Source organism: Micromonas pusilla (genome assembly GCF_000151265.4).
Source record: "Micromonas pusilla CCMP1545 genomic scaffold MICPUCscaffold_1, whole genome shotgun sequence".
NCBI lineage: Eukaryota > Viridiplantae > Chlorophyta > Mamiellophyceae > Mamiellales > Mamiellaceae > Micromonas > Micromonas pusilla.
Genome location: NW_003315882.1, coordinates 1,000,686 through 1,028,164, shown reverse-complemented (window position 1 = coordinate 1,028,164; position 27,479 = coordinate 1,000,686). Strand labels below are relative to the sequence as shown.

General features: G+C 67.2%; 13 protein-coding genes across 13 annotated transcripts; 5 read left to right on the top strand and 8 right to left on the bottom strand.

The window, feature by feature from the left end:
* Window positions 1–84: 84 nt before the first annotated feature.
* Window positions 85–2,775, top strand: MICPUCDRAFT_50300 (uncharacterized protein; the record flags this gene model as incomplete). Its single annotated transcript, XM_003055495.1, has 1 exon — window positions 85–2,775. The coding sequence occupies one exon, from the start codon at window positions 85–87 to the stop codon at window positions 2,773–2,775; it is 2,691 nt and encodes an 896-aa protein (XP_003055541.1).
* Window positions 2,776–3,730: 955 nt separating this feature from the next.
* On the top strand, window positions 3,731–4,660 carry MICPUCDRAFT_13080 (uncharacterized protein; the record flags this gene model as incomplete). Its single annotated transcript, XM_003055494.1, has 3 exons — window positions 3,731–3,910; window positions 3,962–4,129; window positions 4,313–4,660. The coding sequence occupies 3 exons, from the start codon at window positions 3,731–3,733 to the stop codon at window positions 4,658–4,660; spliced, it is 696 nt and encodes a 231-aa protein (XP_003055540.1).
* Window positions 4,661–4,763: 103 nt separating this feature from the next.
* On the bottom strand, window positions 4,764–5,312 carry MICPUCDRAFT_50298 (uncharacterized protein; the record flags this gene model as incomplete). Its single annotated transcript, XM_003054956.1, has 1 exon — window positions 4,764–5,312. The coding sequence occupies one exon, from the start codon at window positions 5,310–5,312 to the stop codon at window positions 4,764–4,766; it is 549 nt and encodes a 182-aa protein (XP_003055002.1).
* Window positions 5,313–5,547: 235 nt separating this feature from the next.
* MICPUCDRAFT_50297 (uncharacterized protein) lies at window positions 5,548–6,591 on the bottom strand (the record flags this gene model as incomplete). The annotated part of the gene is made up of 1 exon (XM_003054955.1): window positions 5,548–6,591. One exon carries the CDS (start codon window positions 6,589–6,591, stop codon window positions 5,548–5,550), a length of 1,044 nt encoding a protein of 347 aa, XP_003055001.1.
* A 506-nt stretch (window positions 6,592–7,097) lies between these two features.
* On the bottom strand, window positions 7,098–8,912 carry MICPUCDRAFT_37947 (uncharacterized protein; the record flags this gene model as incomplete). Its single annotated transcript, XM_003054954.1, has 1 exon — window positions 7,098–8,912. One exon carries the CDS (start codon window positions 8,910–8,912, stop codon window positions 7,098–7,100), a length of 1,815 nt encoding a protein of 604 aa, XP_003055000.1.
* Window positions 8,913–9,560: 648 nt separating this feature from the next.
* Window positions 9,561–11,078, bottom strand: MICPUCDRAFT_13071 (uncharacterized protein; the record flags this gene model as incomplete). Its single annotated transcript, XM_003054953.1, has 2 exons — window positions 9,561–10,446; window positions 10,525–11,078. 2 exons carry the CDS (start codon window positions 11,076–11,078, stop codon window positions 9,561–9,563), a joined length of 1,440 nt encoding a protein of 479 aa, XP_003054999.1.
* A 285-nt stretch (window positions 11,079–11,363) lies between these two features.
* MICPUCDRAFT_12931 (uncharacterized protein) lies at window positions 11,364–11,990 on the top strand (the record flags this gene model as incomplete). The annotated part of the gene is made up of 1 exon (XM_003055493.1): window positions 11,364–11,990. One exon carries the CDS (start codon window positions 11,364–11,366, stop codon window positions 11,988–11,990), a length of 627 nt encoding a protein of 208 aa, XP_003055539.1.
* Window positions 11,991–12,033: 43 nt separating this feature from the next.
* MICPUCDRAFT_37945 (uncharacterized protein) lies at window positions 12,034–13,365 on the bottom strand (the record flags this gene model as incomplete). Its single annotated transcript, XM_003054952.1, has 1 exon — window positions 12,034–13,365. One exon carries the CDS (start codon window positions 13,363–13,365, stop codon window positions 12,034–12,036), a length of 1,332 nt encoding a protein of 443 aa, XP_003054998.1.
* Window positions 13,366–13,551: 186 nt separating this feature from the next.
* Window positions 13,552–14,691, top strand: MICPUCDRAFT_12681 (uncharacterized protein; the record flags this gene model as incomplete). The annotated part of the gene is made up of 2 exons (XM_003055492.1): window positions 13,552–14,184; window positions 14,389–14,691. Coding segments are annotated over 2 exons (936 nt in total), but the record flags the coding sequence as incomplete, so codon positions are not given.
* A 1,096-nt stretch (window positions 14,692–15,787) lies between these two features.
* On the bottom strand, window positions 15,788–20,785 carry MICPUCDRAFT_50291 (bromodomain-containing protein; the record flags this gene model as incomplete). The annotated part of the gene is made up of 1 exon (XM_003054951.1): window positions 15,788–20,785. The coding sequence occupies exon 1, from the start codon at window positions 20,723–20,725 to the stop codon at window positions 15,788–15,790; it is 4,938 nt and encodes a 1,645-aa protein (XP_003054997.1). The 5' UTR covers window positions 20,726–20,785.
* A 276-nt stretch (window positions 20,786–21,061) lies between these two features.
* On the bottom strand, window positions 21,062–23,963 carry MICPUCDRAFT_50290 (uncharacterized protein; the record flags this gene model as incomplete). The annotated part of the gene is made up of 2 exons (XM_003054950.1): window positions 21,062–23,584; window positions 23,698–23,963. The coding sequence occupies 2 exons, from the start codon at window positions 23,961–23,963 to the stop codon at window positions 21,094–21,096; spliced, it is 2,757 nt and encodes a 918-aa protein (XP_003054996.1). The 3' UTR covers window positions 21,062–21,093.
* A 468-nt stretch (window positions 23,964–24,431) lies between these two features.
* On the bottom strand, window positions 24,432–25,484 carry MICPUCDRAFT_5117 (uncharacterized protein; the record flags this gene model as incomplete). The annotated part of the gene is made up of 2 exons (XM_003054949.1): window positions 24,432–25,316; window positions 25,452–25,484. Coding segments are annotated over 2 exons (918 nt in total), but the record flags the coding sequence as incomplete, so codon positions are not given.
* A 323-nt stretch (window positions 25,485–25,807) lies between these two features.
* Window positions 25,808–27,396, top strand: MICPUCDRAFT_49396 (uncharacterized protein). The gene has a single exon (XM_003055491.1). It carries the CDS (start codon window positions 25,954–25,956, stop codon window positions 27,310–27,312), a length of 1,359 nt encoding a protein of 452 aa, XP_003055537.1. The 5' UTR covers window positions 25,808–25,953; the 3' UTR covers window positions 27,313–27,396.
* Window positions 27,397–27,479: the final 83 nt, after the last annotated feature.

Below are 27,479 nucleotides of genomic sequence, written 5' to 3'. Positions count from 1 at the left end.
GCTCAGCCTTCCGAGGATTTTCGGGGACGGGTCCAACAGCGACTCGTCCCCGAGACGCACACCTCGTCGCGCCGGCGGGGCGCGATGGCGAAGCGGACGCGCGATGGCGAGGGCAAGGCGAGCGTCGACGCCGCCGTCGCGGACGCGAACGCGACGCTCGAGCTTCGATGCTCCGGTCGCGTCCGGTGCGTCGCGATCGAGGGAAGAGGGAGAGGGCTGGTGGCGACGCGCGCGGTTTACAAGGGCGACGTCATCGCGGTGGAGAAGCCGCTCGCGGCGACGCAGGCGATGGGCAACCGCTCGAGCGTGCTCGCGTGCGCGCACTGCCTCGCTCCCGCGGGGACGGACGTCGCGCGGCACGTCGCGCTCGCCACGGGCGCGGTCCCGCGCCGGACGCTCGTCGCCGCGGAAGCGGAACGCGACGCTCGCGGTTCGGCGACGACGCGCGCGATCGCGACGACGCTCCCGACGCTCCCGACGCTTCCCTCGGACGACGCGTCGACCGGCGCGAGCGAGGGCCCGACGCCGTGCGCGCGCGCGGCGGGAGGATGCGCGGACGTCTTCTGCAGCGCGAGATGCCGCGACGCGGCGTCGGGATGGCACGCGCTACTGTGCCGCGGCGGGTGCGAAGAAGGGAGCCCGACGTACGAGTTTCACGAGCACGCGAGGCGGACGAACGAGTCGTTTCTCCTCGCCGCGGACGCGATGGCGAGGGCGCTCGCGGCCGCGGGCGCGTCGGACGGCGTGGGCGAGGGAGAGGCGGAGGGACCCGGGGTCGACGACGGAGGCGGACGCGGAAGCGGACGCGGATGCGCCGCGAACGCGAACGCGGCGGCGAATTGGCGCGCGCTCTCCTCCATGCACACGCAGGACGCGCCGTGGTGGGTGTCCGCCGCGCGCGCGGCGTCGCTCGGCGAGGACGCGTCCAAGAGACCGCATAAACGGCGAAGCGTCGCGCGTCGACTTCGCGAGCAGCTCGAGGACGCGTGGCAGCTCCTGGAGATGTCGTGGGCGCGCGCGAGGGGCATCGGCCGCGATGGATCGTCGACGCCCGCGCACGTCGCGTCGTTGCTCACGTTCGACGCGTTCGCGCGGCTCGTGGCCGCGGTAGACGACGGCGTGTGCGCGCTGAGCGCGGAGCATCCTGGGTGCGCGTACGCGCGAAAGGCTGCGGCCGCGGAGGCGGAGGTCGCGGAGGCGGCGTGCGCGGCGCTGGACGCGGCGACGAAAGACGTCGCGGCGGCGGCGGCGGCGGCGGCGGCGGCGGGCGAGGCGCGGGCGAACGATGGGAACGGGTCGGACGACGAGGACGAGGACGACGAAGATTCATCGGACGGGGATGCCCCGAGCGGATCGGACTCGGACTCGGACGACTCGGACGACGACTCGGACGACGACTCGGACGACGACTCCGACGACGACTCCGACGACTCAGACTCCGACGACTCCGACGGCGAGCCCGCGCGCCCGTCGACGCCGCGTCGCGAAGGATGGACCGACCGCGCGATCGCGTCCACGTCAGCGCTGGCGGACGCCTCGACGCGACCGACCCCCCGTGCGGACGCGGACGCGAGCGCGTGCGTCCTTCGCGCGGTGGAACGCGCGGGGTCGTGCCTGCCTCGCCTCGCCGCGTTGGCGCTCGCGCCCGGGACCGCGCTTCTGAACCACAGCTGCGTGCCGAACTGTCAGATCGAGGCGCGAATAGTCCCCGGCGGCGGCGACGGCGACGACGAGACGTGCGGCGGGCTGAGGGTGACCCTCGTCGCGCTGAGGGACGTCGCGGAGGGCGAGGAGATCACCACGGCGTACGTGCCTTCGAACCAGCGGTACTTCCGACGGCGGAGAGAGCTCAGGCGGCGATACGGGTTCGCGTGCGACTGCCCGCGGTGCGCGCTCGAGGCGTCAAAAACGTCAAACGCGCCGCCGCCCAACCTCAAAGTGATCGACTGGCTCCGGTTAGCGGACCAAGCGCAGGAGGAGGCGCGGTACGACGACGCGCACTTCGCGGCGACGGCGGCGCTCGAGCTGGACCCTCGCGACGGCGACGCAGCGCATAAGATTGGCACCGCGCTGTTAGGCCGCGGCGAGTGGGCGGCAGCGCACGCGGCGTGGCGTCGCGGCTTCGCCATCGCGCCCGAGCACGCCGCGCTGTCGCGGCAAGCGGCGAAGGACGCGGCGTACCTCCCGGGCGTCTCGACGGATTCGCCGCCGCCGCCGCCGCCGCGGTTCGTCACCGCGCACGCGGCCGGGGTCTGGCAGACCGCGCCGGACGCGCCTCTGCTGTCGGAACGCGAGTGCCTCGAGTGGATCGCCGCCGCGGAAGCGCACGCGGCGAAGACGCGCGGCGGGTGGACGACGAGCCGGCACTACGCGGTGCCGACGACGGACCTCCCCGTGCACGCCGTCGAAGCGCTCGTCCCGCGGTGGAACGATCTGATGCGGGAGAAGCTCTCGCCGCTTCTCGCGGCTGCTTGCGCGGACGTCGTCGCGCGCGCATCGAGCGTCCGCGTGCACGACGTCTTCGTCGTGAGGTACGACGCCAGCGCGCAGCACCACCTTCCGATTCACGTCGACCAGTCCGCGGTGTCGTTGACGCTCGCGTTGAACGGCGGCGACGCGTTCGACGGCGGCGGGACGACGTTCGCGGATCTGGGCGTGACGTGTTCCCCGGAGACCGGGCACGCGGCGGTGTTTCGCGGCGATTTACGGCACGGGGGGGCTCCGGTGACGCGAGGAGTGCGTTACGTCGTCGCCGCGTTTCTTTTCGTCGAGTGAGGAGGAGGAGGGCGCGTCGTCGAGTGAGCCGCCCGGACTCGGATGAATGTTGAAATACCAATATTCATTCCACCCTAAACCGTAGGTTTAGGGTTTCCTCTAAACCCTAGGCCCACCCTTCGACGCGGATTCGTCTCTCGGCCAGGCTCGTGGCGGACTCGTCGACGTCATCGTCGTGCCGACAACTGCCATTCCGCACCTCGCGCTCGTCGCCAGGATGTCGCACGTCGCGCGAAGGCTCGCGCGGTCGCCGGCGCTCGCGCCGTACCTCTCGAGGTTACACGCGACGACCACGGTGGACGCGCCGTCCGCGTCGCAGACCGGATGGATGGGCCGCCCGCTCGTGGACGAAGGCGACGCGACGAACCGAGCGGACGCGTCGTCGGCGTCCTCGGCGTCCTCCGCGTCGCGCACGCCCGGGCAGGTCGACGCGGAACACTTTCGACAGGGCGACAGCGTCGCGTTTTGGGCCAACTGGAGGTTCGACGAGTCCGCGAGCGGCGTGCGCGAGATGCTCGCGGACCTCGGCGGGACGGTCCGGAGCTCCGCGGACGCGACGTACTGGGCGTATCACGCGATGCGAACGTCGTGGTTCCTCGGTCAGGGCGCCGCGGGTCTGATCGCGTCGAACGCGCTCGCGGGCGGAGGCGTGAAGAGCCCGATCGGCGGCGACGGCGGGATCCGGTCCGGCGTCACCGCGGGCGCGAGACTCGTCGCGGAGGCGGCGCAGGTGTACAAGCAAGACCTCGGGTTCATGCGCGCCGGACGGTTCAACCCGCCGTGGGACATGCACCCGTCGCACCGGCAGTTCAACCCGATGTTCGTCGCGGATAAGACGAAGAAGTTCATCAAAGAGGCGACGAGCACGCTCAGGAAGAGTCGCGCGGCGAAGGAGGCGGCGGCCGCGAGGAGCGCGGCCGGGGGGAGCGCCGAGGCCGCGGAGACGAAGGTCTGGATGGACTCGCCGCTGTATCCGGACTATTACCTGAAGACGTTTCACTACCAAACCGACGGATGGCTCTCGACGCAATCGGCGGAGGTGTACGAGGTCTCCACGGAGACGCTCTTCTTAGGGAGGCAAGACGCGATGCAGCGGACTGCGCTCGTGCCGCTGTCCGAGTACATGCGCGAGAGGGTAAACGAGGGGGCGCCCGAGGACGGATCGACGGCGACGGCGGTGCGAGAGGACGGCGCGGGCGCGAAACTCCTCGAGCTCGCGTGCGGGACCGGTCGTTTCTTGACCTTCGTCCGCGACAACTACCCGGGGATGGACACCACCGGGCTGGACCTGTCGCCGTTTTACTTGATAGAAGCGCGGAAGAACGGGGAGTACTGGGAAAAGATGCGACGACGCGTCCGAAACGCGCGGGGCGGCGGCGGCGGCGGCGCGGTGACGGACGCGTTGCGTCTCATCGGCGGCTTCGCGAAAAGAGTCGGCGTGCCGCTGCCGCCGCTGCCGCTTCCCAACGCGAGGCCGTCGAACGGCGGCGCGCGGGACCGCGGGCACGAGAAGATCGGCTCGTGCGAGTTCGTGCAGGCTGCCGCGGAGGCGATGCCGTTTCCGGACGCGTCCTTCGACGTGATCACGTGCGTGTACCTCCTGCACGAGCTCCCCGCGGAAGCGAGAGCCGCCGCGGCGAAAGAAGCCGCGCGATTGTTGAAGCCCGGCGGTTTGCTCGTGCTCGCGGACAGCGTGCAGCTCGGCGACCGCCCGCGGCTGGACGCGCACCTCGGCAAGTTCGGCGACTTCAACGAGCCGCACTACCGGGACTACATATCGTCCGAGCTCGTGAGCGTGTTCGGACCGGACGGCGCGGGGCTGACGCCGTGGACGAAGGAGCTGTGCTCGAGCACGAAGGTGCTGTCGTTTCGCAAGCCGAAGTGACGAGCGAGAGAGATGGCACGCGCGAGAGAGATGGCACGCGTATGTGTAGACGCGAGTTGTAACTTAACGTGACGCATCGCCGTCGACGCGAGAGGGACCTGACTCACGCGACGCGACGCCCGCCGCCGACGTCGTGGCACTCCCCGAGCGTGTACGCGACGTTGCTGCACCTCGCGAAACACGCCGTCGTGTACGTCGTCCCGTCTTCGCCGCACGCCATGTCTTGCCACGCGTACCCGGTCCTGGCCCAGTCGACGACGCAGTCTTGCACGCACCCGTCGTTGGCTCGGAAGCGTTCGCGCGAGGGCTCGCACCTCCCGGGCGTCGCCACGCACGACGGTCTTCGCAGCGCGGAGATGGCGCACGCGTTCCAGCAGCCGTTCGCGTACGTGCCGTTCGCGCAGCACGTCGGGCTCCACCGCTCTTCCCTGCAGACGATCCTGCAAGCGAAGAGGTCATCGCTCGCGTCCGCGTCCGCGAGCGGCGCGGGCGCGGGCGAGGACGCGCGAGCCTTCGTCGCGTTCGTCGAAACGATAGAACCAGCGGTCGCGTTCGCGCGCGCTCGAGAACCGACGGCCGTGTCCGCTCTCGCCTTACCGACACGGAGAAGCGCGATGAGGGCGAGACGGAGGAGGACGTCCGCGAGCGCCATCATCGTGCTCCGCGCGCGCGCGAGTGCGACGCCGACGCGGTCGTGGTCCGAACGAAACCGAGAGAACCTCGCGAGTACGAAACGCGCGTTTTGGCAAAGTTTTTCTTTCTGTTCGCACTCTTCTGCGTGTGTTTCATTCACAAGTGACAAGTTCGCGCGCGCGATATCGCCTCGCTCACGCGTCGTACGTCGTACGACTCGCCACATCTCGCGTCCGCCGTCCCCCGTCGTTCGCTCACGCGGGGGAGCTCGTCGCCGCGGTCGTCGTCGTCGTCCCCGTCGACCGCGCCATCGACTTCGCCGTGTCGGTCTCGCCGGCGCCGGCAACCTCCACGGCGATCGCGGCGAGCACGTCGGACAGAGCGATCACCCCGGTGGGCCTTCGCGCGTCGTCGACGACCCAGACGCGGTGCACCGCGCGCGTGTGCATGAGATCGAGAATCTCGCGAACTGTCGCGTCCGGGGTCACGGTCACGGTGAGTCGTTTGCCCGCGCACATCAACGCCGCGCCGAACGCGGTGGTCTGCGGCGAATACAACATTCGGTCGTTGTCGAGCTTCGGGACGATGAGGTGCGCGTGGACGAGGAACTCGCCGACGGGGAGCGCGAGCGCGCCGTACGCGTCGCACTGCAGTGGCATGAGGTCCGTCTCGGAGAGGTTGCCGACGATCGCGTCGGTGCCGTCGTCGACGACGGCCACGGCTTGCACGTTCGAAGACTGCATCAGTTGGAAGCAGTCGATCGTCGGCGTGGACGCCTCGACGGTGACGACACGTCTGCTGCCTTGGGACCCTAGGCCGAGGGCTTTTACCGTCGCGTCCACGATCGACGGGTCCAAGAGATCGATGTTTCTTCGGAGGTACATCGCGATGTCGCTTTGCGCGACGATATCCGTGACGATGCCGCTCGCGTCGATGACGGCGAAGCGATGCGGGCACTGACGCAACATCGGGCTCCCCGGGCTCTCCTCGCGCCCTATGTGAAGGCATCGTCGCAGCGCGTCGGATAACGACATGTCCTCGGTCGCGGCGGCCCAGACCCCGGTGCCGTCCCACTTGGAGCGCACGTCCAGGAGGTTCGTCTTGCCGTACTTTTGTCCAATCTTCGTTAGCGCCGCCATGCGCGTGAGGACCGTCAGCGCGTTGGACGTGTTCGCGCCCTCGACGGCGACGCGCTCGAGGAGGCCCAAGCACAGATCTCCGACGCTGAGGAAGCACTGGGCGTCGTAGTGCTGGTTGTCCGCGTGCATCGTGACCAAGGGCGCGGATTGAACGCGCATTATCTGGGGCGAGGGAGGGCCGCGCGGTCAGGGGGGGCTCGCGGAGGAAAAACGAAAAAACAACGTGCGGAGCGGACAGCGAACGGTCGCGTCGAGCGCGGCGCGCACCGACAGCACGTCCATCGCTTCCTCGACCGTCTGATCAACGCGCAACACGCCGGGATGCACCGGGCGCGTCGGTAGGCCTGCGTAGAGGAGGAAATCGGGGATGAGCAGTCGTCGCGCGGACGGGAGGTGGTGGTTTCACGGACCTTGCTGCGAGTTCTCGAGTGCTATCGCCTTGCGGGCGCGAAGGTACTCCGCGAGATTCGTTCGCTCTAAAAGCGCAGAGGGCGCTTCGGTCATGATGGCGTCGAACCGCGGCGGGGACGTGTTCTCTATGTCGGGTGCGCGCGCGTGCGGCCGCGTTCGGAGGAGTGCGGCGGATGTCGTTGTTCGAGTCGTTTCGTCCAACGTTTCTGTTCGAAGCATTTTCTCGCGCGCTCGTCTATTCAAATGTCTGCGCGTCAATCCATGTCATCGAAGAACCCGTCGTCCTCGACCGGCGGCGGCGGCTCGGCGGCGACGACGTCGTCCTCGTCCTCCAGCGCGACGTCGTCGTTCGGCTCCTGTTTCACGACGACCCACGCGTCGCCGTCGCCGGTCTCCCTCGCACCCGCGCCGCTCTCCGGCGGATGCTCCGCCGCCGCCGCCGCCGCGTCGTCGCCGTCTCTCTCTCCGCCGCTCGCGCCCACGACTTCGTCCTGGCGCGGGCGCTTCTCGCCGTCGCCGCCGCGATCGCCCTCTCCGGGTGGCAACGCCTCCGCGGCGCCGCGCTTGAGACCTTTCCACCCGACGCTCTTCTCGACGAGCGCCAACCCGCCGCACGCGGCTTTAAACGCCGCCGCCGCCGCCGCAGCAGCAGCAGCAGCGGGGGTATCCTTCGCGTCGCTCAATAGCCCCGCGCGACCCGCCAGCGGCGGCGCGACGAGCGCGCGTACCGCATCTGGCCCCGTCCCGGACGGCGGCGCTAACGGCGCGGCGAGCTCGTTCACCGCCCTCGCGTGTATCAACGCGTGCGTCCGCGTCAACGCCGGGTTCAGCCGCGTCCACGGATCCGGCCCGTTCCCGTCCAACGCGTCCACGAGCGCCGCCGCGGCGGATTTCTGTTCCTCCGTCGGCACGAGCTTCGCGGCGAGAGCGGGCGCGAGCGCGCCCGCCGCGTCAGTCCCGGGCGCCGGCAGCGGCTTGAAATCCGAGGAGTACATGTCTTCCGAGTATGGCAGAGGGACGAAGAGCAAAAAGTCCCCCTCCGCGGTGATATGCGGCGTGAGAGCGCCAAAGTTCACCTTGTCCGAGTTCTGGGTCCACACCGCTCGCGTCAGCGCGGCGACGCCCTTGCGCTCCATCGCGCGTGCGAGCGCGGACATCGCGGCGGCAGCCTTCCCCGCCTCGCGCGGCGAGAACCCCGCGCTCGCGGCCATCCCCGCGGCGACGCTCTGCTCTCTCCCCGGCCACGGCACTAAAATTCTCGCCTCGTCCATCCCGAGCCACTGCGGCACGGTGTCGAGCGGGGTGAACCCGAATATCTTCATCCCCTTGTCGTTCTTCGACGCGACTAGCGCGGCGACGTCGTCCTGGATCGGAATGTTCGTCGGGCCGTACGGGTACGCGCTGATCATCATCTCGGACGGGACGCTCACCGGGTTGTCCGGGTCCGCGTACGATTTGAAGCTCCGCTCCCGCACGACGACGTTCGGCTCGTGCGCGCCGCCGCTCTCGTCGTCGTCCACCCTCAGTTTCATGCTCGGCGGTTTCGCCTCGCTCACTTTCTTGTACACCCACACCTTCAAGGAGACGAACGGGGTGAATTCCAGGTCCCCGCGAAACGTCGTCGTCGGTTTCGTGAGCTTCGTCTGCGCCACTTGCAACGCCTCGACCGCGTCTTGGATCCCCGACATCGACGCCGCGGCGACGCCGCTCGCTTCGTTTAAGACGTCGCACAAGCCTTGCAACATCGCGCGGTTGACTCGCTTCGTCTCCTCGTCCGCCTCGGACGTCGTCGCCGCGTCGCCGTCGCCGTCGACGACGGCGACCGTGAGCCGAACGCTCGCGCCTTTCATTCCCGCGGCGATGCCGGCGATGAACTCGTCGTCTATCTCGCATCGCGTCCGCAGGTCCGTGACGAAGAGCACGTGCCTCGCGAACCCACCCCCGCGCTCGTGCCGCACGAGCATGTCCGACGCGACGGTCAGCGCGTCGAGGTAGTCTGCCGCGGCGTCTCCCGCATCGAGCGGTAACGCGGCGATTCGATCCGCCGTCGCCGGCTTCGCGCACGCCATCGGCACTTTCACCGCGATGTCGAGGTATTCCTCCTCGTAGTCGTCCTCGCCCGCGGCGGCGGCGTTCTCGATGCCGTCGGTGTGCACGTCGTTGTTCGTCTCTGCGTGCGATGCGCGCGACGAGGGACGGGAGTGAGCGCGGGAGAGGTGAGGAGGACGACGAGGGCGAGCGCGGCGCGAAAGTGGGCACACCGCTCGAGCGAGAGGGAATCTCCGCGAGCGCGCGCACCGTTAGCCCCGCACAGGACGAGCGCGAACTCGTCGATCTTGTTGTACAGAATCTGCGAGATGCGAGGGAGGACGCGAAGGACGACGGCGTCAGCGGTGGGCGGGGAGGGACGAGCGAGACGAGATCCGCGCGCGCGGGTTCAGATTTCGTTCGGACCTTGTTTTCCACCGTCCGCGCGAGGTTGTCTCCGACCCACCCGAGGTGCGGGTGCATGGACGGAGAGACGTCGCACAGCAGCACGGTGCAGACCTTCTTCCCCATCGCGGCGGGACGCGTCGCTGGATCCGCGCGCGCGCGACACGCGCGCCTCTAACTGAGTTGGAACGGCAGGTAGCAGGGTGCCAAGAATGATGAATCGATAACAACTTAGACGAACGACTCATCGAACGAGTTGCAAAAGGCACTCGGCACTCTGCTCATCAACGCGACATCATCATCATCGGCGGTCGCGACAACGCGGCGACGCTCACGCCGCCGCGGTCTCGCCCTCGCCCGCCTCGCCCGCTCGCGCCGTTCCCTCGCCCACCCCGACCTCGCCCCCGTCCTCCCCCGCGACCGCCTCTTCCGCCTCTTCCGCCTCTTCCGCCTCTTCCCCGGCCCGAACCCGCGGGCGCGGCTTCCACCTCGCCCATGTCCGGCACGACCCCTCCCACCCCCGGAAACGCCCCCAACGCCGCCGAGCCCTTCGCGCACGGCGACCACCGCACGCGCATCGCGTCCAACGTCGCCGCCGCGGTCGGATCCCTCGCGTCCGTCGGTCGAAACGTCGCCTCGATCGCGTCCGCCAACGCCGACGCGCTCGTCGCCGCAGCCTGCACGCTCGGCGGGCCCTCGCACCAGTCCCCGCACGCGCCGGTCATTGTCTCCGCGTCGAACACCGCGGGCACGCCCGCGCGCGTCAGCGGGTTCGCCGCGCCCCACAGCTGCGCCCTCGCGTACGTCGGCTTCACCGAGCCGCTCGGGAGGCCGAGCGCGGTTTCAAACGCGGCGGTCATGGCGCGCGCGACGTCGCTCGCGACGTTCTTCGGGATCGCCTCCTGCGGGCACTTGTTGTCCCTCGCGAACTGTGGGGTGCTGTGTGCGACCCAGCACTCGTACTCGGGGGGCGTCCCGTCGCGCTCGCGCTCGCGCGGCTTCGACCCGTGCCGACGCTTCTTCGTGATGTTCGAGACCCAGGACACGACGTCGGAGCCGGTCACGTGCGCGCCTTCGAACGCGACGTCCAACGGCGCGTCCACGACGAACATGAGCGCCCACACGGAGGATAAGATTAGCTTCCGCTGCTTCGCGAGCTCCGCCGTGGGTCTCACCCCGAACGCGCACTGCAGCGATCGCTGAAGCGTGGTCGCCGCGGGGGAGCCGTCGAGATGTTTCGCCGTCGACGCCAATCGCAACGCGCACTTGCCGTTGTGACTCACCGCGACGAAGTCGAACGTTCCGAGGGGCTTCCCGCCCGGACCGGACGCGAGCTCCCATCGTCGCTTCGCGCCGTCGCCTCCGACCGGGGTCATCGCGCCGACCCACTGCGGTCGAACGACCTCGTGCGCGCCCTCGGCGAGGAACTCGCAGAGCGGCGTCCAGCCGTCCACGCCTATCCATCGCGTCGTCGCGTCGTCGAACGAGCGGAACCGCCCCGAGGTCGCGTCGAGGACGCCCACCGCGCTGTTCGGCCACGGCGCGATGAGCCCCTCCGCGGCCCACTCCTTCGCGAGCGCTTCGAACCTCGGATCGTCCACCGTGAAGTACTGCGTGCTGTGGTCGAACGCGACGTCTCGGCCATCGTTGTCGCGGAAACGACGCGAGGACAGTCTTCCGCCGGTAGCTCGCTCGCCCGTGTCGAAACAGACGGCGTGGAACCCTCTCGACGTCAGCTCCTTCGCGAGGACGAGGCCGGATATTCCCCCGCCGACGACCGCGACGCGGGGCGCGTACCCCATCCTTCTCGCGCGGTTCGACGTCCCGAGGGCGCGACGCCGATAACGAGGACACGAGCTCACGTCACGCGTTTTGGCAAATCCGCTGCTCGAGAAGAGGAGCCGCCACGTGGCCGACGCCAGTCCTCCCGCGCACGAACGCGCGCGCGAGAGAGAGAGCATCGGCTCGACGTCGCGATGACGACCGGGTCGTCGGACGCGACGCGCGCGGCGCTGTTGGTCGCCGCCGGCGCCGCCGTCGGCGCTGCCGTCGGCGCGCACGTGCGCGTCTCGTCGTGGTGCCCCGCGATGCCGTGGGGAAAGAAGAGCGCGCGCGCGGGCTCGACCGCGAACGCGAGGGCTTCGAAGGAGGAGCTCATCGCGAACCTGGGCCTGATCCCGCACCCCGAGGGCGGGTTCTTCTGCGAGACCTACCGAAGCGGCTGCGCGCCGATGGCGAGCAAAGGGCTGACGGACTTGATGGGAAACATGATGACCACGACGCGAGGCCCGACGCCGGAGCGCAACGTCATGACGAGCATCTACTACATGCTCACCCCGGAGCACGACTTCCAGGCCTGGGTCGTGAACGCGTCCGACCACGTGCACTACCACCACGCGGGAGGCACGTTCGTGTATCACATCGTCTCCCCGAACGGGACGTACTACACCCGGCGGTGCGGCGGGTGCGTCGCGAACGGGGACGAGCCGCAGGTTGTCGTCCCCGGCGGGTCGTTCAAAGCCGTTCGCCTCGAGGAAGGGTTCGAGTTTGGGATCATCGGCGAGGGCGTCGCCCCGGGGTTCGACTTCCGGGATTTTAAGTTCGTGACCGAGGAGGAGCTGAAGGGGAGGAGCGCGGAAGCGCACGCGGCGGCGGCGGACTTGGTGAAGAAAGAGCCCGAGGACGTCAAGTTCCAGAGTTTCTACGAGGACTGAAGCGACGACGCGCGTTCGCGTCTTGTACACACGAAGCACGCGCTCACACCTGTAACCCGCCTTCCTCGGACGCCGCCTTCAAAGTCTCGACCCACTGCGCCATCTCCTCCTCCGTCGGGTCCCGCCCGTTCTCCGTCTTGAACAGCTCGACGAGCTGCGACAGGATGTCGTCCGCCTCGTCGTCATCCTTTTCGTCGCCGTCCTCCGCGTCTACTTCCTGCCAGTCCCCGTCCCCGTCCTCGTCGTCGTCCTCCTCGTCGTCGTCGTCTTCGTCCTCGGACGCGTCCTCCTCCGGCGCGGACGTCCCGAAATCCGCGAACGACAACGACGGCTTCGCGGCGACGACGTCCGCGACCGGAGCGGCGGCGAAGTCGCCGAAGAGCGCCGGCGCGGGCGCGGGCGCGGGCGCTGGCGCGGGCGGCGGCGCCGGCTCCTCCAGCGTCGTCTTCTCGAACGCGGTCTCCAACTTCGCCGCCGCCTCGGGCGCGGCGTTCTCCTTCGTCGCCTCCGTCGCGTCGGGGCCCTTCAAAATGCTGTCCGGGCTCCCCGCGGTCGTCGGCGCGTCCGCCTTCGCCGCGACCGCCGCCGGTTTCGCCGCGACGAGCGACTTTGCAAACGCGGAGAGGTTCCTCGCCGAGGGCGTCCACTCCGCGTCCGCGCGCTCGAACCCTCTGAGCTTCGCGTCGATGAACGCTCGCGCGGCAACGCCGGCCTCGCCGACGGGGGCGAGGATCATCACCCCGCGCATCGCGTTCTTCCGCGCGGTCAGCTCGAGCACGGAGCACAGGTGTTTTCCCACGCCTCGCCGTCGACACGCCTCGACGACGTGCAGGTCTCTCAGCAAGAGCACGGGTTCGCCCGCCATCGCGTCTCGGACCTCGCCTTGCACCGTGAAGCGGAAGTGCGCGAACGCGACGGGCTTCCCCGCGGCGGCGGATTTCTTCTTCTTACCCGTCTTCGTCGTCTTCTCGGAGGCGACCGCGCGTTCGGTGACGAGGTAGTACCGCGAGGACGGGTCGCACAGGTCGTCCATCAGCGCCTGCGCGTCCATCTCTTGCCCGCGCGCGGCGAGGTTCGACGTCACGAGCGCGTGCGCCCACTCGAGCTCGTCGTCCGATATCGACGTCCCGGTCCTGAACGAGACGTCCAGCTCGAGGCCGTTCCTGTCGAACTTCGTGAACGGGCCGAACCCGGCGAGGACGTCGCGGTCGTTCCCGAGCTCGTCGCGAAGCGCGGAGCGCAGGATCGACAGGTGCTCCTTCACGTCGTTCGTCTGCAGCGCGACCTTCTTGTGAAGGGCATCGCCTCTGCCTCCTTTGCTCTTGGATTTGCTTCCGCCGCCTTTAGAGCTGCCGCCGCTGCCGCACTTGCTCATGATGCTCGAGGTCGTGCGGTCGCGCGCGGGGAGTGCGAGAGGCGCTGCGACCCTCTCGCTCGCATCGCGTTTGTTAGCGCGGCTTTCGCTTTCGTCAGTTTGAATTTTCCGTCGTCAGCTCCCAGAATCGCGCAATCGTCGCGCAGACCGATCCGCGCCGTCTCCCCACGGGGACCTCGCGGCGCGATGGGGATCAAGGGGTTGCCCGATGTCCTGAGGCCGTGGCTCACCCCCGTGAGCGTGAGCAAGTACGCGGGCAAGCGAGCCGCGGTCGACGCGTACTCGTGGCTTCACAAGGGCGCGTACAGCTGCGCGCTCGAGCTCGGCACCGGGGACAGGTGGTGGGCGCGCGCGAAACGGGACGCGCCGTACGTCAGGTACTGCGTCCACCGCGCGCAGATGCTCAGGCACTTCGGGATCACCCCGGTGATCGTGTTCGACGGCGACCGTCTCCCCGCGAAAGGCGGCGAGGAGAAGGAGCGGAGGGATCGACGTGCGGAGGCGCTCAGGAAAGGCCACGAGCGCCTCGCGGCGCGGGATCGCGAAGGCGCCGCGTTTTTCTTCGCGCAGGGCGTGGACGTGTCCCCCTCGATGGCGCACGAGCTCATCGCCGCGCTCAAACGCGAGGGGTTCGAGTTCATCGTCGCGCCGTACGAAGCCGACGCGCAGATCGCGGCGCTCGCGGCGATGGGAGGCGGCGAAGGCGGCGGCGTCGACGTCGTCTTCACCGAAGACTCCGACCTCGTCGCGTACGGGTGCCCGTCCGTGCTGTTCAAGCTCGACAAATTCGGCGACGCGCAGGAGCTGCGCATCGCGGACGTCCTCAGCGGCCCACCCGGCGCGAGGGCGCGGGATGCTCTCGAGGAGACGACGCGCGGCGGCGGCGGCGGCGGCGTAGAAGGCGGGGGCGCGGGGTGGAGCGACGCGCGGGCGGGTGATGACGACGACGACGTCGAGATCGCGGTGACGACGGCGCGCGGACGCGGCGGCGGCGGCGGCGGCGGGAGGAACCAAAACGGCAAGGGCGCGCCTTTGAACTTCACCGGGTGGTCGATGGACCTGTTCCTCGGGCTTTGCGTCCTCTCCGGGTGCGATTTCCTCCCGAACGTGCGCGGGATCGGCATCAAGAAAGCCCACGCGCTCGTGGCGAAGCACCGAAGCATCCACGCCGTGCTCGCGGTGTTGCGCGGGGACAAAAAGATCGTCGTCCCGGACGGGTACCACGAGAACTTCCGGCGCGCGTACTGGACGTTCAAGCATGCGCGGGTGTACGACCCGAAGCTCCGACGGCTGCGACCGCTGAACCCGACGCCTCCGGAGCTCGAGAAGGAGGGCGCGGACACGAGTTTCTTGGGCCCGCTCGTGCACGACGCGATCGCCGTCGACGTCGCGGAGGGGCGGTTGGATCCGATATCGCGGAAACCGTTCGTCGTCCCGCCGAGCCCGCCGCGGCAGCGCGGGTGGGCGCCGAGAGGACACGCGCGCGGGCACGGGTCGCACGGCGGGTACGCGCCGCCTGCGGTGAGTAAACCGCCGCCTCGACCGCCGGCGTTTGCGAATTTGTTCGGCGGCGAAAACGCCGCGAAGCCGACGTTCGTCTTCAACGGCGGCGAGGCGCGAGCGACGGGCGGCGGCGGCGGCGGCGGCGGCAGATTTAGCGTCCGCGCGGACGCGATGAACTCGACCGGCGACGACGCGCTGGCGGCGATGATGGATCAGGTCGAGGGCGGGCGCGCGGGCGGCGTGTCGCAAAACGCGCACGGAGCGACGCGCGACGACAGAGCGAGCGCCGGCGCGTCGTCGTCGTCGTGGGTGCCCGCCGCGTTTGCCACCGTCGCGCCGGACTCGACGCGGTCGTCCGCGCCGCCGGCGACGGGAGACGCCTCGGGGGCGGCGGGGGGACACACGCCGAGCGCGCGAGGCGTCGATGGCGGCGTGCGGCCGGCGTGGAGACCGACGGCGCCGTCGCTCCGCGCCGGCGCGCCGACGAATAAGTTTGCTCGCGCGGCGCCGGCGAGCAAGCAGAAGGGCAGCCTCGCGAACTTGTTCGCCAACGCGCCGAAGATGAGAGCGTCCGCGCCGCCGTCGCACGAGGCGCGCGGGGATGAATCACCGGCCGCGAACGCCGCCCCCGCGCCGCTCGCGCCGAGGTCGCTGAACGCGTTCGCGAAGCTCGGCGTGAAGACGACGACGACGAAGGGCGCGGGCGCGAAGGCGACGATCGCGCCCCCGGCGAAGGCCAAAAAAGGGACCGTGATGGCGTTGTTCGCGAAAGCGCAGGGCGGGGAGAAACGATCAACAGAGGGGGACATCGAAAACGATGCGGGGGACGGTGAGAAAAGGCGAAGGCACGCATGAGCGTATTTATTCTTTTCAATACGAAAGAGCGACTGAATTCTCGCATCACCGCGGCGGTCCGGTCCTATCGACGCCGACCACTCGATCGAAGGCGCACCTCTTCGTTCTCCTCCCACAGCTGGATGTCCTCCGTGATGCCGTCGGCGTCGTACTTCACCATGTGCGACCGATTCCTCGCGTTGTACGCGGTGACTTTACACGGGTAAAACGTCTCGTCATCAGGCCACAGAATCTCGAGGGCAGTCCCCACCGCTTTGGCGCCCATCGACGCGACCTTCGCGCCTTCGTGATTCCTGAACGCCGATTCCTTCATCGAGACGTCGTAGCATTTCTTCCCCTTCCTGCCGATGCAGGTTTCGCACTCGCCGCATTTTCCGAACGAGGGCATCTCGACCTTCCCTTTGTTCATCTGCAACTTCAGCGCGCCGCCTTGTGACTTACCCCCGACCGTGAAACTCACCTTGAGCTGCCCTTCTTTCGGTTTCTTCGAAGACGGCGGTTTCCACCCGGGGTCCTGGCACAATTTCTCGTCGTACACGGACAAAGGCTCGGGGAAAGGATGCCCGGGAATCGCCTTGTTCAGGGTGTTCTTGACGCACTTCCGAAGCGTATTTGCGTCCTCCCACAGCTCGCTGTGCTCCTCGTTGTACACCTGCGCGTTGCTGAACATGAGCTCCATCGCGCAGAGGAAGCTCCACATCGTCTTGTAGCCGCGCTGTTTGAAGCACTTCGCGATGGACTGAAAATCGATCGGGTTCGCGATTTGTCGGTAATAATCCGGCAGCTGCTTCCGCGTCGGCAAGAGCTCGAAGAGCTCCGCGACTACCCGTCCTTTGCGATCCTTCAGCGCGCGCGCGGTGGATAATATCGTCTTGCACGCAGCTTCCTGCGTCGGCGACAGACCGTCGTAGGTTTCCTCCTCGTCCGAGCGATACCCGCCGCGTTTACGCTTCGAATTCGCCTGCGCTTCTTCGTCGAAACGATCGTTGAAATCATCCTCGTCCGGCTCCACGTAACGCTTCTTCGACTTCGAGCGGTTGGACGTACGCGACGGGCCGTAATAATCGTCGTCCGCGTCGTCGTAGTCCAAGTTCGGGTTGAGGCTGAACTTGCTCCCCGTGCCCGTGAGCGATTCCACGAACACGTCCGGGTGTTGTCTCAAAACGCTGAGGATGGTCGACCCAGGGCGTCGCGCGCCCGCAATCTCCGGCGCCTTCGCCTTCTCCGCCGCGGCGACGAGGTCGTCGAGCGTGAGCGGCTCTCCGCCCGCCTCGTCCAGCGCAGCCTTCGCCGCGGCCGCGGCTGGGCCGAGAGGCGGCCCCGCCAGCGACTTACGTTTGTGCCCGCCGCCGCCGCCGCCGCCGCCTCGGCTGCGCGTGCCGCCGCCGTTCCTCTTCTTCGGGTCGTACCTCTCGTCGTCGTCGTCTGCTTCGTCGTCGACGTACACGACGTCCCTCTTCGGCCGACCGGGGCCCCGGGTGACCGACGGGGCGTTCCAAATCGAACTTTTGCCTCCGTACACGGCACCACCCGCCGTGATCGCTCTCGCGACCGCGCGTTCTTCGTCGTCGTCGGCCTGGGCGGTTTCCCAGTCCAACGGACCAAACGGATCGGGCTCGTCCTCGACGTCTTCCACGCCAGGGGCGGACCATTTCGGCGGTCGAAGCCACACCGGCTCGTCGCAACACTCGTACAACTTGAACTTCGACGGCAGCGGCTGACCGGGGAAGCGCTCGCGCATCGCCGCGATGAACGCGTGTCTCAGGATCCCCGCCTCTTCGTAAATCTGCGAGCCCTCGTCGTTGTACACCTGCGCGTTCGTGAGCATCAGCTCCACCGCGCACGCGAATAACCAAGGCGACGCGTACGAACGATCCGTCGGGCGTCTCAGCATGCGCTCGATGCTGCGGCAGTCCACGGGGCAGCGAATGATTTCGTAGTACTCGGGGAGCTCGCGAGGGGTGGGAAGCTTCTCGAAGACTTCGATGAGAAGCCGCGGAGGCTCTTCTTCGTCGTCCGGGTCGTCGTCCGGGTCGGCAACGTTCCGCAGGATGGTGAGGATCTCGAAGCATTTACGGCGCTCGGAGTTGCGCATGCGCATCTGCGCCGGGTTCATGACCCAGATGTCGAACGCGCCCATGGTCATGCGCGTCCGACCCTCGGGGCTTAAAATGCCCTTCGCTTCTTCCTCGACGCGTTTCGCCTCGCGCGCGGAGGCCTCGACCTCCCACGCCTTCACCGCGGCTAAAGCCTCGTCCGATTTGATCTCCTCCGCCGTCTTTTGATCCTTCGCGGTGGTTGCGAGAGTATCTTCTGAGCTCGCCAGCGTGCCTTGCCCTGCCTTGCCGACGTCCGAGTTTAACCACTTCACGCGCTGCATCGGGAGGAGTAAATCTTCAGCCTCGCCGTCGTCGTAACGAACCGTGTGCTCACCAGTCGTCGGCATGAACTCATCGACGGTACCGAGGTAGAAGCACTCGTCGAGGGGCCAATACAGACCGATGCGCCGCCCTACGATGGACTCGCCCTTCTTGCCTCCTAGGTGAGCGAGGTAATCCCCGATCGCGATGCCCTCGCTGCCGTCTTTCTTCACGACGTGAATCGATTTCCTCCACTTCTTCGACTGACCGCAGCCGCCGAGGCGCTCGTACTCCGCCGGGGTCACCGCATCTCCGCCTTTCCCCGAAAGAATGATCTTCTCTTCGCGCGGACGACCGTATGTTTGCCATTCCCCGCGCGGCGCGCTGCCGCACATGACTTTAATAGGGGTGGGGATGTCTTCGGGGCCCTCAAGCTCCGCCATGACATCCTCGTAGAGAAATCCAGTGGGCTCGCCGTCGTCGCCGCCGCCGCCCTTGTTGCTGCCGTCCCCCTTGACCCGCTTCGCTCCCTTTCCGGAATCCGCCTTCGGGAGCGGGGGACAGAGAATCGCCGCCTCGCCCGCGATCTCCAGACGAGGCACAGCGCGCGCGTTCCGAGCCTCTCGATCCGCCGCCGCGGAGATCTTCGTCAAGATTTTTCGCGCCCTAGAAACGTGGTGCTCCAGCGCCGCGATCGCTTCCGCGACGTCCGCCGCGCGCTCCTTCGCCTCCGCGGCTTCCCCCTCCGCGTCGCGCTTCTGGCCGTACTTCTCGAGCTGCGCTCGCAAAGACAGCTGCACGTCCGGCTCAGTGTACCCGAACAACGCGATGCCGTCGATGTCGTGCTCTCGGTAGGCCCTCGGGCGGACCATGCTCGGCATCGCGAACGTCGTGGGGAAGAGCGAGGGCGAGGACGTGCCCGTGGCGAGCGCGCCGTAGCCCGCGAAACATACCGCGGCGGATCGCTGCACGTAAGACGCCTGCGCGGGGTAATCGTTGATGCGCTCCACCGTGGACGCGATGACCGGCTCCGAGTCCGCGACGATCGCCGCCGCCTTCGCGAGAGAAGAGTTTTGCGGATCCGTCTTCACCTGGTACACAGCCTCTTCAGTTACCGCGACCATGGGAGGGTACGGCGCGTAAATGTGCGCAGCCCATCTCGGAGCGGGAGCTCCTTCTTCCAACACCTCGGGAAAGTCATCCGCGCCAACCATCGCGGGCGTGACGAGCCCCGCTCTCGCGCACTTGACCATATTTTGAAAAAACGCGTTCGGCTTCGAGGTGTACGGTTCGAAGATGGCCGTGAGGTTATCCTCCTCTTTCTCATCTTCCTCCTCTTCCTCTTCGTCGTCATCTTCCTCATCCGACTCCTGTTTCACCGGAACCTTCATCGCGCTGATCGGCAAGTCGTCGCCGTGTTCGTCTCCTTTCGCCGCGCCGACCGGCGCGGACGAGACCGCGTTCTCGAACGTGGTCTTCAACTTGTACACGAGGGGCTTCGCAGGCTCTTGCCCAGGTGGTACCGCTCGTTCGTAGTCATCGTCCATCACCCCCGCTGGTCGCAGACGCCCTTGGGTCGCCCAATACATCCCACACGCGTTGCACAACGACCCGAGACCGGAGGGTCCAGGTCGCATCTTCGTCGTGTTCTCGCGCAAGCAGCCGCAGTTGCGACATTTTGGTTCCGAGGGCCCCGAGGTCGCCTTAGTGATGCCTTTAGGCTTCGTGTGCGCCTTCTGCTTCCGGACGTACGGCTTCGTCCTTAACTTAACGATAGGGTTCGAGCCTTCTTTCTTGAGCGGTGGCAAGTGCGCCTGGTGAATGCGAATGCCGGTCGGCTCCGAGACGCCCTCCCCCGACGTCGCGCCGAGCAGCTCCAGGCGTCGTCGTTGCATCTCGCGTAAGATGCACACGCACGCGTCCCCGGCGCTGATCGCTCCTCCGTCCTCCGTCTCCACGTATCGTTGGTACTCGCCCTCGCTGTCGCCCCACATCACCCGGTGCGTGCCGTTGATGTCCGTCCACGCGAACAGAGGTTCGGACATGAAATCGCCCTCTGCGAAGAATCCCGCGGGGATCAGCGAGCCGTCGGGCAGCGTTCGCTCCGGATCCGCGATGCCGAGGCACACGATGTCGAGCTCGACGATGCAGTGCGGGTGCGATCGGATCGGTTGCTCGATGTGGACGTCCTTCCACGCCGTGTGCTTTCGTTCTTCTTGCAGGCGTTGGATGCGGCTCGAGCCCCGCGACGGCGCGACTTGGCCTCGTTTTTTTCGCGGGACGCCCGGCGTCGGTCCCCGGCGTTTCTTCTCCTCCGTCGGTTTCAGCTTGTCCGCCATCTTGTTCAGGCTGAGGCTCATCATGAGCTCGCGGTTGCGCTGGATGTTGAGCTGCCGCAGTCTCTCGTACTCCTCCCCGTCGGGTTCGTCGTCTTCGGACTCCTCCTCCGACTCCGACTCCTCGTCGTCCTCGGGCGCGTCGGCGTCGCCGACGTCGTCCCCCGTCGCGGTCGCTCCCTCGTCGCCGCCATCTGGATCGGAAGCCGTCGGCGGCGCGGGTTCGGACGCTTCATCGCGCGCATCAGGAGGTGGGTTCGCGTCGACCTCGACCGTCGGCGCGGGCTCGCGCGCGTCGTCGTCCATGTCGCCGTCGCGCCCGCCCGCAAGATCTTGGAGATCTCGCGCCCGCCCGCTCCTCCGGACTTCGTCGTCCTTTCGAAGCGTCGATTCCGCGGCCGAGCGCGATCGCGCGGATGACGGACGCTCTCTTGGTAGGTGCCGACCCGCGAGTCACGGGATGGGCACCTGCTCTGCCCAGGTTTGAACGTGACTCCGCTGCCATGCCAAACAGAACGAGCATCCGCCGACGCGAGTCGACCAGCCGCGTTTTTGAAAATAAATGGTATCGAAGTTTTGGTCTCGAGCTCTTCTCGACCCTCGTGAGGACGCCGCGCGAGAGAAGCGAGCGCGCGAGCGCTTCTCGGGCTAGATTTATCGTTAACATGCTAAAGTCAGCTCACGACGCAACCGCAACCTTTCGCGTCGGGCGCTTTCGCCTTCTTCGCCTTCTTCTTCGTCTTCGTGCTCTTCTCGTCGTCGGGCGGCGGCGCCTCGGCGCCGACCATCTCGTGCCATGACATCTCCTCCGTCTCCGCTTCCGCCGCCGCCGCCGCCGGGGCAGCCGTCGTCGCGTTCGAGTCGCCGAAGGCCTCGTCCGTCGATACCGCGTCCTCGTCGACGCCGATCGACGACGACGTGACCCCCGACCTCGGCGTGTCAGGTAACGTCGCGTCTTCATCTTTCGTGACCGGAACGTCCGGCAACGCGAACGCACCCTCGTCGTCGTCGTCGTCGTCGTCGTCGTCGTCCATGGTGGACGATTTCGGCGTGTCAGGAAGGGCGTCGTCGGCGTGGCTCGAGGCCGCGTCGTAGACGACGACGCTCGATTCATCCTCCGTATCCTCGATTCGCGATGTCGGCGTGTCCGGCAACTCGGCCAACGGGGAAGAAGGCGTACCGGGCATATCCGGGAGAGCCGCCGCGGACGACGTCAACGACGTCGGCGTGTCCGGGAGAGCCGCCGCGGACGACGTCAACGACGTCGGCGTGTCCGGGAGAGCCGCCGCGGGTGATGACAACGACGTCGGCGTGTCCGGAAGATCCGCCGCGGGTGATGGCAACGACGTCGGCGTGTCTGGCAAACCCGGCTCGATCACGTCGATGGAGATATCCCCGAGCTCCGCCGGCGGCGCGGGTACTTTGATCCGAAGATCAGACGCATCGGATCGAGTCTGAGAAACTTTCGCAGACTTCGGCGAAGATGAACCGACGACGGATAGCCAGCGACGCGCGGTGTTCTCTTCCTTCAGCGCCTTTGCCTTCTCGTCGGATTCCTTGAGTTTTCGCTCCGTCGCCGCGGTGGACTCAGCGTGAACGCTCTGGAGTTTCTTCAACCTTCGCTCGGTCGCCTCGCGAGCTAAGACCTCGTCTGCCGCGGCCGTCGTCGCCGCATCCTTCGCGAGCTTTAGTTTCTTGAGCTCTCCCTCCGCTTTCTCAACCGCTGCTCTTGACTCCACCGTCGTCGCCGCCTTTGCGATTTTTAGCTTCGTCAGCTCCGCCTCCGCCGCCTCCGCGCGCGCGAGCGCTTCCTCCGCGGCCACTCTTCTGAGCTCAGCCGCGGCGGCAGCCTCCGCCTGCGAAGCCTTCATCAGTTCGATCTCTTGCTCGGCCGCGCGCGCGCGAGCCAGCGCCTCCGCGGTCTCTGGAGACGGCTGCGTCGACGGCGGATTCGAGCTCGTCAACGAAAGCGAGTCCACGTCGATCTCAAACTCGGATCCAAACCTCCGGTGCGACGGTTTACTCCGCGTCTTCTCCTCTGCCGCCGCCGACGCGGTCGCCGCGCTCTCCTCGCTCGACGACGACGACGACGACGAGCTACCCGACGACGACGACGACGACGACGACGACGAACTCTCGGATGAGCTGTCGGACGAGCTATCCGAGGTGCCACTGCTCGACGGGTCGATCGGCGCCTCGGTCGGTTTCGCCGATGTCGACTCAAACCGCAGCCTTCTCCTCTCTCCGCCGCGCTCAGACCCATCTCGATCCTCACGCCCGATCAAACCTCGCAAGCTCTTGACCCCGCGTCCGATGATGTCATCGTCGTCGTCGTCTTCGCTATCATCCGCGTCGACTCTGATGTCCCATTCCTCCGCGTCTACGTCGACGTCGTCGTCCAGAGATAAAATGTGAGCGACGTCGTACCTCCCCTCTCGCGCCGTCGCGTTCGCACCCGACGTCGTCCCCCCCATCGCCGCGAGAGCCGCGTTCACCGCGGCGGCTCGCCTCCCACCGTGCCCCCCGCTCGGCGCGCTGCTCCTGGACATCGCCGCGATCGCGGCCAGGCCCGCGGCGGGCGAACCGGGCGGGAACAACTTCGTCGAGTCCATCAGCGCGAGTTCGTGCGCGGCGAGACCGGCGGATAACCCGCGCCACGCGACGAACACCCTGCGCTGGCATCTCCGCTGATACCGTCGCACGGACGCGTGCGCGGCGATCACGAGCGCTTCGTTCGTCGCCGTCTGCGATTGCCATCCGCGCAGCCACGCTTTCGTACGACCGCGAAGCCATCGACGTTGGAGTCCCTCCACGCGTCTCGCGAGAACCGCTTCTTTCCGCGCCCACCCGCGCCACACCGTGAGTATCATTCTCGCGCCCAAGGACCCCGCGCCTAACCCGCGCCCTAGCGCCACCGCGAGCGCGCTCGATCCCGAGTCCGTGACGGCCGCGTCGTCCGCGTCGTCCGCGTCGTCCGCGTCGCCGCGCGCGCGAAAGGGCGTCCCCGGCGACGGCGCGAGGCTGCCTGGGGGCATCTTCTTCGCCGCCTTCAAGCGCGTGTACAGCACCAAGGTCTGCTGCTGCATCGCCTTCAGCCTCTGACGCTCCGCGCGGTAGCAGCGCACCGCTTTCTCGCGCTCGGCCGTGAGCTGCTCCTTTTGTTCTCTGCTCGAGACGGTGAGCGAGACGAGGAGTCAGAAGCCGCGGGCGAAAAAACAGAGTTGACGACGGGGGACGCGGGTTGGGAGGAGGGCGAGGGGTAGGGGCGAGGGACGCACTGGACGGCTCGTATGAGGCTCGACAGCTTGTCATGTTTGCGCGCGTCGCCGTGAGCGACGCGCTTGCCGTACTTCAGCAGCGCCGCCTCCGCGCTTCCCTTCTCCGCGTCGTCGCTCTGGTGATCCGCGCCGAGTCTCGCGGGCCGCGCGCCGGGGTCTTCTTCAGAGGGATCCTTGGCGCGCGATGACCTCTCCAGCAGAGCCGGCGACTCGTACGGCGGCGGTGACGTCTTCTTCAAGGCACCGTTCCACGCGGGCCTCGACATCGAGGGCGAAGGTGGAGCCCTCGCCCTCGAGCCCGTCTCGCCGCGCTCGGAGTTATGGTTCGGATAGGAGGTGCCCTTCGAATTATATTTGTGGTGACTGACCACTCTGTTGCCAAAATTTCCGACGCTCGCTCGCGGCGCGACGACGAACGGCGCGCGCGTTCACGCGACGGGCGATGGTTCCAGGCGAGTACTGCGCGTGGCGTGTACCATGGCGTGCGCGCGTTACAATCACGGTATCGACTAGCGCGCTCGTTTCGACTTTTTCTCCTCCCCGTCCCCCGACTTCCTCTTCTTTGCTTTCATGATGAACTCGTCCCCGTCGCTCTTCCCCGCTCTTTTCTTCTCGTCCCCGTCCTTCTTCGATTTCGATTTCGCCTTGAGCGACGCCGCCATCGCGGCGACGTCCTCGTTCCCGACCTCGGACTTCCTCTTCTTCTTCTCGCCGCCGCCGTCTCCGCCGTCGCCCGCGTCCTCCTTCGGCGCGATGAACGCTTCGTTTCGTTTCTTTTGCGACGCGCTCACCGCCTCCTTTTGCTTCTCGAGCTTCTCCGCCGCCGCGCGCCTTCGCTTCGCTTCTTGAGACAGGAAGTACTCTCCGGACTCGATCTGCTGATCGAGCTTCGACGGCACGGGCGCGGGGGGGAAGACCTGGTCCTTCTTCCCCTTTCCAATCTTGCTCGGCTTCTTGCGCTTGACGTTTTTCTTCTTAAACTTTGGCAAGAACCTGTCCCAGCTCTGAGACGCGAGCGCCGGGTCCTTCGCGAGCTCGCGCTTGATCATCAGCTCCTTGATGTGATAGATCGGATGCATGTTCTTCATGCAGTCCTCTATGATCTTCCTCACCGTCTTCAGACCTTTCCAGCCCCCCATGCACGAGACCGTGTTCCCTTGCACGAGGACGTAGCACCCCGTCAGCATCTCGATCGCTTTGAGCGTGCTCCCGTTCGGGCCTATCAGCCGCTGCCTCCTTTTCACGTACCTCTCCTTGTTCCTGACCATGCCGCCGATTTTGATGACGTCGCACTGGACGTCGTCGGAGAGAATCTTCAGCGCTTGCGGCGCGGGGACCGAACGCGATAGGAGCTTGATGAGATCGCGCGACTTGATGATTATGTACGGGTCGAACGTCTTCCTCGTCGTCCTGACCGTCATGGAGCCCTCCACGAGGTTGAGCTCGCACGCGATGCCGCACTCCTTCAGCGCCCGAGTCACGGACGGCCACACCTCGCGCAGGTACTTCTCTCTGTATTTCGGAAACAACGTCGCGAACGAGGATTCGTCCAGGAGACCGTCCGGGTTGTCCTCCTTCGTGAACGGGTCTACTTTCCAGTGGTCGATCCCGGCGTGGTCCTGAGGAGCGAGAGCGAACGACGCGGGCGACGTGAGCGGCGGGCTCACGGAACGAACGCGCGAGCGGCGGGGGGGGCGCGGATTCGGTCCACTCGAGAAAAGTCGGCGGCGGAGAAGAAATGCGGCGCCGCTCACCCAAGGTTTGTCGCGACGGTAGCGCCCCTTCTTGCCTCCTCCAGACGCTCCCTCGCCGTCGCCGTCGCCGCCCTCGGCGGTCTGGGGCGGGTCATCTTCTTCGCCGCGGTCGGCCATCGTGCGCTGCGTCGAAGGTTGTGCCGAGGGAAGCGCGGCGGCGGAACGATGCGCTCTCCGCGGTCTAAAGAATCACTCTTCTTCAGGGAGCCAGGTAGCCAGGCCAGGTTGCCAGGCGCGCCGCCCGACCGCGACGCGTCTGGTCGCTGACCAACCAGAACGCGAACGCTCGTCATCAGGCGGCCTGGAGTCGGCCGAGTTCGAACGAACGACGTCGAGACGCGGCAGCCGGAGACCCGGTCGCGCTCGTCCCCGCGCGAACGACGCGAGATCGCCGCCGGATCGATACCCGTCATCGTCGAGGGCAAGCCAGACGCGTTCTCGAGGCGCGCGTCGGGCGCGGAGGCGACGTTCGATCGTCGACACGGAACACCGGAAGTTTGAAATGTCGCGTCAGATCGTCGAGATGACATCCGCCGTCGGGCGCAACGTCCCCGTCGGGCTCTCGTCGAGATGCCGCGTCGCGCCGACGCCGGCGGCACTTCGCCGGCACGGCTACTCCCGCCGCGTGACTTCCTCGACGACGACGACGACGGCGGCGTCGTCCAGCGCCGGCGTCGGCGCGCGCGAAGACGCGTCGCTCTCCGTGGCGGACCTCGTTCGCCCCGTCCTGCCGTCGCACGGATCGACGACGAGGTCGCCCGCGTCCGCGGTGTTCCAGGTCGCGGACCTCCCTCCGCCGGTCCCCACCCCCTCCGCGAGCGCTCGCGGCGCGGGCGCGCTCGAAGTCGCGATGCCGCCGGCGAGTCACCTTCTCTCCGCGACAGCCGCGGGGCTGTCCCTCGCGTTCGCGTTTTGCAAGCTGAAGAAGAACCTGGACACCCCCGGGCGTCCGTGGATGGACGAGACGACGGTGGGGAAGGAGTACGACGCGTGGACGGACGAGAAAATTCTGGAGTATTACTGGGGCGAGCACATCCATTTGGGGTATTACAAAGACGAGGACCTTCGCAGAGGCGCGGGAACGTTACGCGGGAGCCGCGTGAAGGACTTCGTCGAGGCGAAGCTCGACTTCGTGGACGAGATGCTCGCGTGGAGCAGGTTCAACGGAACCCCGAGGAAGGTGCTCGACGTCGGGTGCGGCATCGGCGGCGCGACGCGGCACCTCGCGAACAAGTTCGGCTCGAACACGCGCGTCACCGGGGTGACGCTCTCGCCGAAGCAAGCGCGGCGAGCGGGCGAGCTCGCGTTGAAGCAAGGCGTCCCGAACGCGGAGTTCCTCGTCATGGACGCGCTCGAGATGGACTTCCCAGACGACCATTTCGACGTGGTGTGGGCGTGCGAGAGCGGGGAGCACATGCCGGACAAGGGTAAGTACGTCGAGGAGATGGTGCGCGTGTTGAAACCCGGCGGGACGTTGGTCATCGCGACGTGGTGCCAACGCTCGACGCCGCCCGCGTTCACGCCGAGAGAGGTCGTGAACTTGAACTACCTGTACGAGGAATGGGCGCACCCGTACTTCATCTCCATAAACGACTACGCGATGCTCTTGAAAGGCACAATGAAGATGGACACGGTGGAGACGGACGACTGGACGCGGCAGACGATCGCGAGCTGGCGGCACTCGATCTGGGTGGGGGTGTGGGACCCCATGCCGGTGTTCTCCAGGCCTCGCATTTGGTACAAGACGCTGCGAGACATCGTGTGCTTAGAGCGCATGCGACGCGCGTTCGGGTGCGGGCTCATGCAGTATGGGATGATCAAAGGGACGAAGAGCCGCAAAGGGACGTGGAGCTCGTTTTAGAGAGTTTTGATAGCAGTACGTGTACGTTTAGTACAGCTGGTGTCCAGTGTGGACCGAAGGTCCACTCTGCCGTCACTCTTGGTCCTTCGTCACTCTTGGTCCTTCTCATCACCTTTTTCATCAACGAGGCCAAAACAACGAACAGACTCGCGCTCGCCTCCGATCCG

Coding starts and splice junctions, on each gene's coding strand:
- MICPUCDRAFT_49396 (XM_003055491.1), top strand. CDS start 25,954: ATGTCGCGTCAGATCGTCGAGATGACATCCGCCGTCGGGCGCAACGTC.